A 12,680-nucleotide genomic window follows, 5' to 3' on the forward strand; every position below is an offset into this window, starting at 1 on the left:
GTTTATAAATCAGTTCTGGAGCCGACACAAGCCGGCTGTGAAAAGCACTTTCGAAGCATCAAGTTCCTTCCCTTGACGAGATGTCAAAACATCCCCTGCCGCCCCCGCCCCGGCTGGGGGCACCCGGAGCCGACCGGCCGCGCGGCGCCCCCTCCCCGCCGCGCCTACGAGCGCGGCTCCCCAAGAGCGCGTCCAATTTCCTGCCAACAGCCGTTCGTCTGGGAGGAGGGGAGCCGCGGAGAGACAAAGAGGCAGCGCGCCAGGCGAGGGGGAGCGGGCGGCCCTGCCACGCGGAAGCCGCGCACTCGCGGAGGCGGGAAAGCTGGCGCGGCGACTGCGTCTTCTTTCCAGAGGAAGCGGGGCCTGCCGCGCCTCCCCCATTCTCCGACCGTGAGTCCGGCCCCTGGAGACTTGCAGCCCGCAGGTCTGGGCTCGGAGCTCCCTTGGGGCTGGGCCTTCGGGCTCGCGGCCGAGCGTGGCGGGGCGGTCCGCGCGTGCCCCCTGCTGGCCGTGCCTCTAACCGCGGGTCGCGGGCGCCGGGCCACACCCGACCCCGGCCCTGGAGACGCCCCAGCCCGCGCCCACAGCTGGACCCGGCCGAGGCCTGTGGGGCCAGCCCCCGGGAATACCCAGCGGGCCGCCTGTCGGAGCTGCTGTCGACCCACTCCAGGCCCGCCCTCCTGCTCCCACGGGGCTCCCCGAGGGGCCGAACAAACATCCACTGGCCTGGGAGCGCAGTCTGAGGGCCTCCTTACAGAACCTAAACCTGCAACACCCACATGTAGTGTCAGTCATGGAATTTTGGATTTTATCGAAATCGAGGACATGTGACCTGACAAATGTAGGAATTCTGTAGGGACAATCGAAAGGCTCACTTGAAATTGGGCCCTGCTTTAGAAAGTCCCTCAGAGGGTTGCCCTATATCTTGGAGGGTATTGAGTCACTTTGCAGATGAGGAAGCAGGCTCTGAGTGTTTAGGTGATGTGCTCATCCGTCTCCTTGCTTTCATCTCTTTACCTGGAAGACCCATGTAGGCAGAGGTGGTCAACTCCTGTTACCCGGAGGTCCTGGAGCCGGCCAGGCAAACTCTGGCTCCCTGTGGGCTCCTGCTCTGTCCTGTCACACACACCTGCACTTTGTGCCTGGCCCACCTTCTCCATGAACGCCCACCTCTCCCCCCCCCTTCCTGATCAGGTTTCAGAAGCCTCACACTAGCCACCCTGAGAGGCCCTCGGTCAGGAAGCGTGCCCCTGAGCTGGGAAAGGGGTCTCCAGCTAAAGCACTCAGCCCTGAGCTGGTTCCTTTATTCAGTAGATGCTGGGAAGTTCAGAGGACTGCCTGCACCAGCCTTGGTGAGCTGGCTGGTTGAGTAGCTTTCTCTGCCAGTGCCTATCCCCATCCCGGGGCAGAATAAAGAAACCTAGAGTGCAGAAAAGTGGTTTATTTGTAAAGGAGACTGCTGCAGTAGGAAGAAGAGACAAGGCCTGAGGAGCACCACACAGATATTGGGCCAGATTCTGACTACAGTACATGTTTAAAAACTGGGGAGAAAAGATCAGTTGTGCTGTTAGACTAGGATGCTGAGGGGGTTCCTGCAGACTTCTCTCTGCGGGCCCAGCCTCTACCCCACCCCAAGGCATTCGCCAGCCCTTTTGACAGTGGGGAGCCTAGAGGAGGGGGAGGTTGTGGGGGGGAAGTTCCAAGATGCCAGCATCTGTGCTCCTACTTGATCCTTAGGCTCACAGCCCCCTAATACACATACACACTGCTTGTCAGCTCCAGTCTTTTGAGGCTTTTTCTTAGTTTGGAAGAAGAGGTGTCACTTTGCCCCAAAGTAATAATAGCTCTCCTACCTCCCAACCTCTGTTGCCCAGACAGTGCCTCCCACTTCTCCAGGCTGAGACGTTCTGGACTTGGGGGTCTCTGAACCCATATGGGGTGACTGACTATGACCACCTGGACCAAGGTTGGGAGGTAGGAATGAGGAGGAGGCAGAAGGAGTCAGAAATAGGAAGTACAGAGCGTGGTGGGGGCCCAAACCTCTGCTCAGCTGGGCAGTGGGAAGAGCCCCTGGGCAGGAGGCCTAGAAGTTCTCATAATGGTGGGAGAAGTGAGTCCGATCCTGCTTATTGATGAGCTGACAGGCCTTTTCCACATTCTTGGTCATGCCAGGGGGGCCACAGCTAAACACCCCAATCTTCCGGACCTGTTGGGGGAGGGAAACGTGAAGGCTAGCTCGGTGTTCGTGTTAAAGACAGGCAAGAGTCCTTGGTGAGGGCTCCTTCTATGTTTCTGATAAAGGTGTGCTTCAAATCATGTGTGGTGAGGGATGGCTCGGTGTGTTTACATCTAGCTCAGTTTTGGTAGACTTGCTCTGTGTGGGTCCAACCTCCACCCCCTCCAAGGCATCTGTCAGCTTCAGGTACATGATCAGTGTTTCTGATAGGGGCTGGGTTAATCAATGTTCCAGTTAAAGGCTAGCTTACGGTCTCTTTGAGGGCTAGGCCATTATTTCTGAGAGTAGTGGCTAGCCCAGTGTTCATGGTAAAGATCAGTGTCTAGGGTGAGCGCTGGCTCAGTATTCATGATAAGAGTAGCTCTTGAGTTTATGGTAAGGATGAGCTCAATCACTGAGCTGTTCCTTCTGGACAGGCATCATGGCTTTAGAAGTGGCAAGTCCCTGTGGCTGCTTCCCCCCTTCGCCCCTCAGAGTGACCCCTACTGTTTTTCCATTCCATTATCCCCACTTATCTCCTGGGTGATGAGTTCTCCTCAGCAGTCAATTCCTTCCCTCATGGAGCTGGGTTGGGAGGTTTGCTCAGACCTCAGGTGATAAATGCCAGGAGAACCTTGATGTGGGGTGGACTGACCTGCGGGTGGACCTCCTGCAGGGACTTGAAGAAGGGCTCGAAGGGGGGGCGGCCAAAGTGGGTGATGGAGCGCAGGCCCGTGAACAGACTCCGGTTCAGCACCTTCTGGAAGTGCCGCTCACAGATGTACTGGGGGCACAGGGGCAGGGCAGGCCAAGGACAGTCAGGGTCAGTGCCTAGCCCAAGCTAGCCTGCGGCTCAGGAGACAGAGAATGGGGTGGCTGGCGGGGGAGCTGGAGGCTGAGGATCGGGACCGCCATCTCTGTACCTCCTGCCGGCTGAACCTGGCTGTCCACCCACCTGCCCTGGTCATCTGCCTCACTCCACCAACCCATGTACCCACCTAGCTGCCCCGGCCGGCCGGCCCTGACCTACCAGCATGGTAGTCCTGAGGTCGAACTTCTCGGCCAGCTGGGTGATGTAGATGTGCACGGACACCAGGTCCTGGCAGTCATTCTCCTCCACCTCCCGGATGATGTCAGCCAGCCACTCAAACTGCCGCTGGGTTCGCGTCACCCAGATGAAGTAGATCTGGGGACACATGGCGGGAGCTCAGGACCTGGCTCAGCTCAGGCTCCCTATATCCCAGGGATCCCCACAGCAATAGAACTTGGTCAGCTTGTGCCTCTCCCCAGACACACTGCGGAGATGGAGTGCTGCGGGGACCATAGGGCCAGGCTCTGGGGCGGGAGATGGGGGTTACCCCAGGGCATGGAGAGGTAGAAGGGAGGGATAACCTGGGGTGATGAAAAAGGACACTTGTCAAGTGAGCTGAAGGTCTGATGGGGTGGGAAGCAGCTTTTTCACACGGAGCCTGCCCTGCCGCTCCCTCCAATAGGCCCTCCTCAGGCTGCTAGGCTCCCAAGCAACCCTAGCCCAGAGGGATAGGGTTCCACTAAGGGGCACGTCACAGAACAGCCTTAGGAAAGACCCAGCTGGCTGCCAGGAGCAGATGGGAATGGGCTCCAGAGGACGGAAGTTGCCACGGAGGGAGCCACCTCCAACTTCCAAAGAGGATGAAGCAGGGGCCATGTGGGTTAAGAAGCAGAGGCAGAGTTGGCACGGATGGAGGAGCAGGGGAGCTGCCTGGCACCCTCCGAAAGCTGACAGCACATGGCTGGGCCTCTGCCTGCCGCGTTCCTGTGCCCCTGACTCACCTGCCGGGCCCACAGAGACAAGCAGGGGCCTGCTACCAGGTCCATGCTGGGGTGAAGGGACCCGGGATGGAGGGGGCCTGAGGGCTTGGGCTGTGTTCCTGGAACCAGCCCAGCCCACCAGCCCTGCCTGGCCACCTCCCCTCTTTTTCCTCTTGAAAGCAGAGCCAGTTTCACTTCTGCCCCACCCCAAGTGTTCCTTTCCTTCTCCCAAGCTGACAATGCTCCCTTCAGGGGCTGGCCTCCTCTGCAAGACAGAGTGGGTTTCTTTACCCCTCTCCAACTCTGTTCTTTAGGGTCTGAGGATATCCTGACCCCTCTGGGGTCAGGCCAACTGGGCCTTGCCCGGATCAGGCCAAGAACAGAGGCAAGAGAGACAGGCAGAGATGGACACAGTGATAGGGAACAGGGGCCACGGGTCGGCAGGAGGAGAGGGCACTCACCTTCTTACAGAACACTTGGCAGCTGACTGATGACTTGAAGACCAGGTCTTTGAGGATGGAGGCAAAGGGGGTGACCCCAATGCCCCCTCCCACCAGCACTGACACCTCAAACTTATGCCATTCCTGGTGGCCCTCTCCAAATGGTCCATCAAGGTATAGCTGCAAGAGGAGGAGTGGGTTTGAGTTAAGCTCCACCACCACAATAGTTCTGAAGCTAGAAATGGGAGGCAGGGAAAGGCAGGTATGTTTATGGAGTGAGGAGAAAGGGGGTACCATGGCATTACTTGGAAAGACCAGTCTCTGGATTGCGGAGGGGAAGAACACAGTGGGGAGCCTGGGGATGCAGGGCCAAGGCCTACTAAGGGGATGTGGGGGCGGGTAGCTCATCTGGCCTGGGTCTGGTCACCTTCGGGTATCTGGCACAGCCATCTCCCGTTGGAGGTGAGTAGATCTCCCTGAGCCGAGTGGTCCAGGGCCCTGCCGCCCGGATGTGCAGGCTGAGAGTGTCCTCATGGGGTGCAGAAGTCAGTGTGAACGGGTGGTACTCAGTGGTTCCCAGAGCCAAGCAGGCGATCTGCACCCACTGTCCCGACTTGTACTCAAAGCCTTGGGGCCGCTGAAACTGTAGGTGGGTGACTCCTGAGGAAAGGAAGTGGGCAGGAGGCTGCTATCCAGGACCCAGCAGCACTGTGGCTTCCAGAAAGTTCCCCCACCTGCAGCCTCAGCTCTCCTTCTGGAACATGCCAGGGCCTCTACCCATCAGAAGGCATTACTCCCCTTGGGCCATGTCCACCCTGAGGAGGGGCAATGCAGCACTGGTGCTGGTGGTCAGCAGGGAAAGGAGCAGCCTGGCCCAGGCTCCTCCTCTCTGTTGTGAGAGAGGCTCAGGTCCCCTGGCCAAGAGCTTCTCTTGCCAGCTCCCTTATCGCTGCCACCTCAAGGCCCCTGCCAACTCCACTGGGCCAGGCCAGGAGATTGCAAGGTCCAGGCTCTGGCACTGCCCTGTGGGCTTTCTCAGAACTACCCAGCTGGTCCCCGACAGCCTAGAGGCTGGTACCTGAAGGCAGCAGCTCTGCCTTCACCACGCTGATCTCCACCTTCTTCCGGCTCAGGCTCACAAGCTTGTCTCCCCCATAGATTAGTGCTGGGACCAGGAAGAAGATGTGGAAACGGGGCAGCTGGATCAGGCCGAAGCTGCCGTGGATGATGAGCTGGATAGAGTGAAGAATTCGGCTCTGACCAAGCCATACCTACAATAATGTCTGTGGCCGGCTCAGGCCTCAGCCCCTTGCATCCTCCACCCACCCCACCCCACCCCACCCCCACAGGCACCCTCCATCCCCACCTATCCGTGTACCATGGTCCCCAAATCTAACCACTCCCAACCCCAACCGCATCCTGTGGAGCGTCCATGACCAGTGAGACTATTTGTGCCTTCCTGGCACCATCTAAACCAGCCACTTTAACTCTCACCTGGTCTCCTGCAGTAGCTTCCTAGCTGGTCTTCTACAGGGCTGCCCACTGTGACCCATTCTCTTCAAGGCAGCCAGTGTGACTTTTTCAAGTTCGTTTTATCATGCCATCCCAGCTTAACCAGGCTTAGTGGACTTCCCATTACACCACAAGGCCTTGACATGCTCTGGCCTCTAACGTGGCAAGTCCTCTCTGCTTCAGGACCTTGGCACCCGCTGTTCCTTCTCCCAGGAATGCCCTCTCCCTGGTTCTTTCCCTGGCTACCTCTGTCTCATTTTTTAAAAAATTTATTTATTTGAGAGAGAGAGCAAGAGCATGAGCGGGGGTGGGGGGTGGGGAGAAGCAGAGGGAGAGGGAGAAGCAGGCTCCCCGCTGAGCAGGGAGCATGACGTGGGGCTCGATCCCAGGACCCTGTGATCATGACCTGAGCCGAAGGCAGCCGCTTAACCGCCTCAGTCACCCGGGTGTACCCCTCTATGTCATTTGTCAGGGCTCAGCAGAAACGCCACCTCCTCAGGCCTTCCCCTCGGTCCTCTGTTATATCTCCCAGTTAAGTCCCGTCAGAGCACTTGTCATCATCCACACTAATGTTTCATCATTCATTTCCATGTTTCTGTTGTTTTCACTGGTGGGCGGTGGTGTCCATTTTTTTTGCTACCATACTCTCAGCTCTTAGCAGTTACTGCCTGGCACATCCAGGTACTTAATAACTGTTGAGTTAATAAAAGAAGTTTCCCCAATTAGTCTTCTCCCTTTGGAGACTAAGAACACCTAACTAGTCCTCCCTTTTCCTTGAAATACCTGACAGGTATTGTCTAGCTCTGGTCGTTTCCCCAACAAGCTGCTCTAACACGGTCAGACACGACTTGCCCCCATGCTTCCCATTTGCTTGCTCCTAAGTCTGGTCAGTCTGGCTCCTGTTTCCACCTCTTCTCAGGACCTGCTCACTGGGGGCTCACCTGCCCCATGAATGGCCAGACCCCAAGGTCCCCTTTCATTTGCTCCCACGGCTGGCCCTCTGTGGCACCAGCAACCGCCCACTCCTTGCCACGTCTGCTGCTTCTCTTGGGCCACTCACTTTCCATCTCCTCCACTGGCTCTCTGTTCCTTCTCCCAGCCCTGATCCTGCATGTTGCCCAAACCTGATTTTCTCCCTCTCTGCTCTCCTCTGTCTATGCTGTCCCATGTGGCACGGCCCCTCTGCTGAGCCACAGCCCCTCAGCGGCCACCGCAGTCCACACAGGTCCTGCCACCACCTAATGCCCTGGGGCCATCCACGGCCGGTCCCCTCTGTGCCCTGAATCATCATTTCCACCTCTGTACCAGTGCTCATGCCCTTTCTTCTACCGGGAATGCTCTTCAGATTCCACTCTGCCTTGTCTAATCTTAGCTTACCTCTCCTTAAGGCTTGGCTCAAGTCCCATCTTCTCCCCAAAGTCTTCCCTAACCAGTTTGGCCCAAATGAAACTCCCTTCAGTGAGCTACTATAACTCACTGTTTGGAACACTCAGCTCAGCAGTTAATCCTATATTGTCTGCTCATTCTGATCATTTCAAGTGCATGGCACTTATCTCTGCAGCAAATCCTAAGTTCCTAAGGGCAGAGCTTTGAGTGCCCCCCTCCTCCACCGAACAAGTACATACTAGACTCTTTGACAGATAACTGTTAAACTGAACTCTGGCTCCTCATTCAGCTCTCCTTTTCCCCAGCTTAATGTTCCTTTGCCCACAGGACTAACTTAAACCGCTCTGGGCTCTTCCCTGAGCTGGCTCCGGTTTCCCCAAGTTCCTCTTTCATTATGGAGCCCACACGCACCCCCAAGGCCTCCTGAGCATCGAACCAGGCTGAGAACAATGTCGGGGTGACCTCATACTGCTCTGTTTATACATCCCATTTGGTGTTGGCTCTACTTTTAAACGACAAAGCTGCTGCAGATTCATGGTTGGCTGAGGGCTGGGGAAGCTAGCCCTGCCCTCTTCTGCTTGGATCAGGAGCCTGGACATCCTTCTGCAGGGTCGACTGCACACTGGGGTCCTTTACTTGTAGCTTCTCTTTCTGCCCCAAGTCAAGTGGACACACCAGGGATAGATGGGAAGGAAGTGGGTATTTCAGCCCTGATATCCCCCCAGGTGAGACTCTCCCTAGCGGCCAGGGCTAGGACTACCCAGCAGAGGTCCTGCACCTTTCTGAGCTGCTGACTTCCCTGCTGGCAGGAAGGGTGGCTCTGAACCCCAGTGATCCCCAAAATCCAGGAATAAGTCAGAAAGGGATCTTGGTCTCAGAGAGCCAGTCTGGCCACTCTTCTGGGTCTCCCATAGAGTTCAAAGAAGCTGCTTTTTCACCAGGAACATCATTTCTGCTCCTAACAGAAACAGTAACCCAGGATGCTAGGGCTCCACTCTAGCAAGGGTGGGTAGGGAGGGATAAATTAGCTACAGCTTCCAAAGAAGGCAGAGATTTCTTTGTAAACAAACATCAGTTCTAGGAAATGACCTAAGTGCAGGCTGGGTAGTCATCTTCAGAACCGTGAAGTGCTGAGCCTTGGGCAACAGGGAAACAGACTCTCTGATCAGTGAGGACAGAACTGCACCTGGGAGGAGGCAGGGCAGCCCCGGGTGCCAGCCTGACCCAGGCCATGATGGACTGTCTCCCTCTGTCTCAGGACCCTGTGTAGTTCTGCCTGGAGCCAGGTGACAGATGGCAACCATCTGGGCTCTGCGCTTCTGAATGCTGGCAGCCAAGCTATCGTTGGTGGGGATGCTGGGGCCTTGGGACTTAGTTTAGCTTCTCAGCAGGACCCTCAGGTGCTCTTTAGGGAAGGAACTGCCTGTGTCCGTGAGGAAGGCAGGCCAAGCAGAGCCATGACACAGGCACAGATCGGAGTCAGCTCTGGATTGAATTAGCTGACGCAGCTGATGGCAAACCCAGGGAAGGTAAAGGGAACAGGACAAGAGAAGGGAGGGAATGTGAAGGAAGGGAGGCAGGAGCCCGGGTTAAGAGAAGGAAAGGGAACAGGTAGTCTTAAAAATCCATCTTATCAACAGTCCAAGTGAAGACATTTTGAGCAAGCTCGTTAACTCTACAAGTGGCACTTCACTGGGTGGGGTGCTGACACCCCAGAAAACAGGATCAGAACAAAAGTGGCAGAACCAAATTAAGATACGTTTCTCTAAAAAAGAGGGTGATGCTCCCGTGAAGGTGGGCAGTCCACCCAGGAGCTCACACCAGCCACCGGAACTGGGGAATGACTGGCTGGGCAGAAACAATGTGGGGGTATCTGCAAGGAATGAGACCAGCCTGGTAGGGTTGCCACTGCCAGACCCATGCCAGACCCATGCCCGGGCATCCGTCTTCCAGGCACTGCATCCCTAGGTCCGTCTGCTTGACAGCCCCCCACTATACTCTCCAGCTTTGAAGTGAGAAGTGGAGGGGATTCCTGAAATGACTAAGGGGACAGAGAACTGATGTCTCAGCCCTCATGGCCTCCCTGGGATCATCCTGCCAAGACCCCAGTAGCCCTCACCAGCACATAGAGCAGGATGTAGAGGTGGTGGGTCAGCCAGAAGCCCCGGAAGCTGTGGCGCCGGAAGTGGTGGGAGGCAAAGACATACATGATGGCCAGGATCAGGAGCAGCAGGACCCCTGTGAGGCCTGCAAAATGAACATGGGGTGAAGGGCAGAGGAGCGGGGCTGTTCTGAGGCTGCCATGGGTCAGGGTCCCCGTCCCACTTCATTGCTCCGGGTGGGGGCCGTGGAAGCCCAGGCTTCTCCTCTGTTCTCGCACACCACTGATCACAGGTGCCTTTATTTCAACAGACTCTGCTTGCCCCTCCAAGGCCTTGTCCCGATTGTTATTTTTCAAGTACCGGTATCATTTGTTTTGTCTGTCACTTCCCTGACTGTCAGACCCACAAGAACAGGGACCAGGCTGTTGCTGGTTCAGCACAGAATCCTAGCGCCTCCTGGGGGACTCACATAAACATGTGCTGATGGAATGAACACATAGGGCATCTACTCTGGGCCCTCTGGGTCAGACTCTGGACATTGCAGGCCCCGCCCCCATGGAGTCAAGACTCGGTCTATGATCCCGTAGCCCCGACGTGGCTACCACAGCATGAGCTGGGGCCATTAGTGAGTAAGCGTGACCACCTGAGCCCCCTGGGTTCAGCCCAGTGTTGGTGGGAGGTCCCTCCTCTCACAGGAGATCCCAGACCCGGGGCACACAAGAGAGCAATACTAGATTCAGGACGGGAGTGCAGGGCCAGAGAATGGCCCCTCAAGCGATCAAGGAGGAGCAAGGCAGAAATTACGAAGATTAGAGCCCTGCAGTATGGAAAAGCAGAGGTGAAGAAGGGATCTAACCAAAGCCTGTAAAGGCCTGAGCAGAGAGGAGGGCATAAACATAGCCTTATCCACTAAATCCCAGTGTGCAGGGATTAGCAAGCACTCTGAAGTTCAAAGCAGATTGTTTTAGGATTAAAAAAAAAAAATGCTGTGTTTCACAGAGAGGAGTGTAGAAAATGTGTTACCCCTAGGAGGAAACAGACTGAAAATATAAATAGATTCAAGAAGCTTTTGAATAGATTCACAGCTAATAGTTCTAAAATGGGCAATTATGGGGAGTTAGGAATTTGTCCCTAAACAGCTCTTGTCAAGACAGACTATAAGGGGCGGGGGGCTCTGCCTTTCTGGACAAGCCCGGTCCCTCCACCATGCAGCTGGGGCACAGCATTCCTCAAAGCCACTGTCATGGTAGGTGTGTATGTTGGGGTGGGGGGAGAGGGGGTCCACTCCCATTCCATGGAAGGAGGATGTTCAGAGTTGGGGCAGGAGCCCAACCAAGCTTCCAAGAGAAGGACTGGAGAGCAGAAGCTCCTACTGCCCAGGAGAGTCCTCAGGACCAGAGGGCAGAGCCTGGCCCACCATGAGAGCTGAGTGAGTGCTAGTGGGCTTGCCTTATGGCAGATCGAACCCAGAGCCCAGAGCTCAGAGCCAGACCCAGAAATTTAGAGCAGGGAGGGCTCTCACCTGGCACAGTCTGGAAGAACCACCAGTAATACTTCTGGGGAAACTCAGACCTGTGGAGAAGGGAAAGCAAGGAAGGATGCTGAGAGGAGATGTCTGGGACTTCCAGAAAGAATCCTCCAGAGGAAATACCCCAACCCAGCCACCAGTCTCCCTTTCTGCCCAGTTGGGGCCAGGGCTCTGGCTAGTCATTGTCTGTCCTATAGCCTGGAAGGTGATTTTCCTCTGAGCCAAGAGAATTCCCCCCACCTTCACACACACACACACACACACACACACACACACACACACACACAGTGTCGCCCACTCACTCACCCATCGTCATGGAAGAGTCCAGGGAAGAGGCAGGAGAGGACGCTGAGTGGGCTGATGGAGAACAGGTACACATTCACCACATGGCCCGCACTGTGCAAGACTAAGGAAGACCAGACAGGGTGGGAGTGAGCCAGGGGGAGCCTGGTGGGGGTGTTCAACCCATTTAGCCCAAGTTGGAGGATTCCAGGCGCCCGGCCTTGGGGGCCTGAAGGACCCTAGGGGCCTGCACTTCTGATTGCTAATCATCTTCCTGGCCGTCCCCACCCCCACCGCGCCCCCATATATACCATCGACGAGCACAGTCACAGGAGTCTGAAATTATACCACTAGAAGTTCATTCTTTGGGTTTCTCTCACAGATAATGTTTTACAACATAAAAGCTGGGAGAGATTGCACATGATGTGCCCTCCTTCTGGGGTGTGGGTAACTTGTCAGCTGGAGGCTGGTGAGGTGGCCCTGAAAGCATGGGAAGAGCCCCGGGGCGGGGGGGGTTGCTCCTGGGCTCACTTCACACTACTGCAGGGCCAGCTCCATCCTTCTGAGAAGGACATCTAGGGCTTACACTGAAGCACAAAAGAGAGGAGGGGCAGGCAGCAGGGAGCAGGAGGACGTGGACAGAACCCCTGGGACTCCAGGGCCCTGCCTGTGAGGACGATGGCCGTGGAGGCAATGAGCCGATGGAAGTCCACGGCGGCGTCGAAGGGCACGTAGCGGTTGAGGAAGGTCTCTCGCAGGAAGGTGATGAGGTTGCGGCACATGGTGAGCAGGATGTAGGAGAACATGAAAGAGATGCTGGCGGCCGTGCCCCGGGACAGGATGATGCCCACACGGGTGGTGTCCGTGATGCCCATATGGTGAGCCCCGAAGGCGTAGTCTGTTGGGGAGCCCAGGCGGGTAAGAGGGGAGCAGTGTGGAGGAGAGAGCCCCGCTGAGAGGCGCCACCCCTCACACAGGCCGTCCCCCCCGCCCCCGCAGCCTCTGTTCAAGCAGGCCCCTTGCACCCACAGGAGCCCCAACCCCAGAGCTGCCTGCACTCACAGTAGGCCCGCTCCAGGAAAAGGCCCCCGGTGATGGCGTAGAACACGGCCACGCAGCCAATGTGGCGGCGGTAGTTCTCGATGAAGCGCTTGAACTGCTGCAAGGTCTGGTGGCGCCGGCCCCGTTGAAACTTCTCCCGGTGAGCCTCCGTGAACAGCAGGGGCTGGAACGATGTTACCCTGGGGAACAGGAAGTCTTGGCTCTGGCTATGCACCCCCGCATAGGGACAGCCTTGTAAGTGCTCACTTGGTCAGTTCATCCCAGGGGATGCACTCCCTCTAGCCCAGTTCCCACTCACACTCAGACAGCCCTCTCCCCTCCCAGTCTGCCGCTCCGTGTTCTTACCCTGCTCCGTTCTCACC

The 12,680-nt window shown here is 56.7% G+C and overlaps 1 protein-coding gene across 3 annotated transcripts in view; it reads right to left on the reverse strand.

The window, feature by feature from the left end:
• Window positions 1–1,426: 1,426 nt before the first annotated feature.
• The window catches only part of DUOX1 (dual oxidase 1), a 32,591-nt gene continuing 21,337 nt past the window's right edge, over window positions 1,427–12,680 (reverse strand). For 2 of the 3 annotated variants that reach the window (XM_078079408.1, XM_036070814.2), the window contains exons 24-34: window positions 12,319–12,497; window positions 11,924–12,154; window positions 11,281–11,380; window positions 10,969–11,018; window positions 9,464–9,591; window positions 5,525–5,678; window positions 4,874–5,106; window positions 4,468–4,626; window positions 3,246–3,401; window positions 2,871–2,999; window positions 1,427–2,206 (exon numbers count right to left, since the gene is read on the reverse strand). In XM_078079408.1, coding sequence (XP_077935534.1) covers window positions 2,084–2,206; window positions 2,871–2,999; window positions 3,246–3,401; window positions 4,468–4,626; window positions 4,874–5,106; window positions 5,525–5,678; window positions 9,464–9,591; window positions 10,969–11,018; window positions 11,281–11,380; window positions 11,924–12,154; window positions 12,319–12,497 — 1,642 coding nt within the window. In that variant the 3' untranslated portion in view covers window positions 1,427–2,083. Of the gene's footprint in view, window positions 2,207–2,870; window positions 3,000–3,245; window positions 3,402–4,467; window positions 4,627–4,873; window positions 5,107–5,524; window positions 5,679–9,463; window positions 9,592–10,968; window positions 11,019–11,280; window positions 11,381–11,923; window positions 12,155–12,318; window positions 12,498–12,680 lie in introns of those variants that run through there. The other variant, XM_078079409.1, reaches the window with a different exon arrangement.

Source organism: Halichoerus grypus, chromosome 8, assembly GCF_964656455.1.
Source record: "Halichoerus grypus chromosome 8, mHalGry1.hap1.1, whole genome shotgun sequence".
Classification (NCBI taxonomy): Eukaryota; Metazoa; Chordata; class Mammalia; order Carnivora; family Phocidae; genus Halichoerus; species Halichoerus grypus.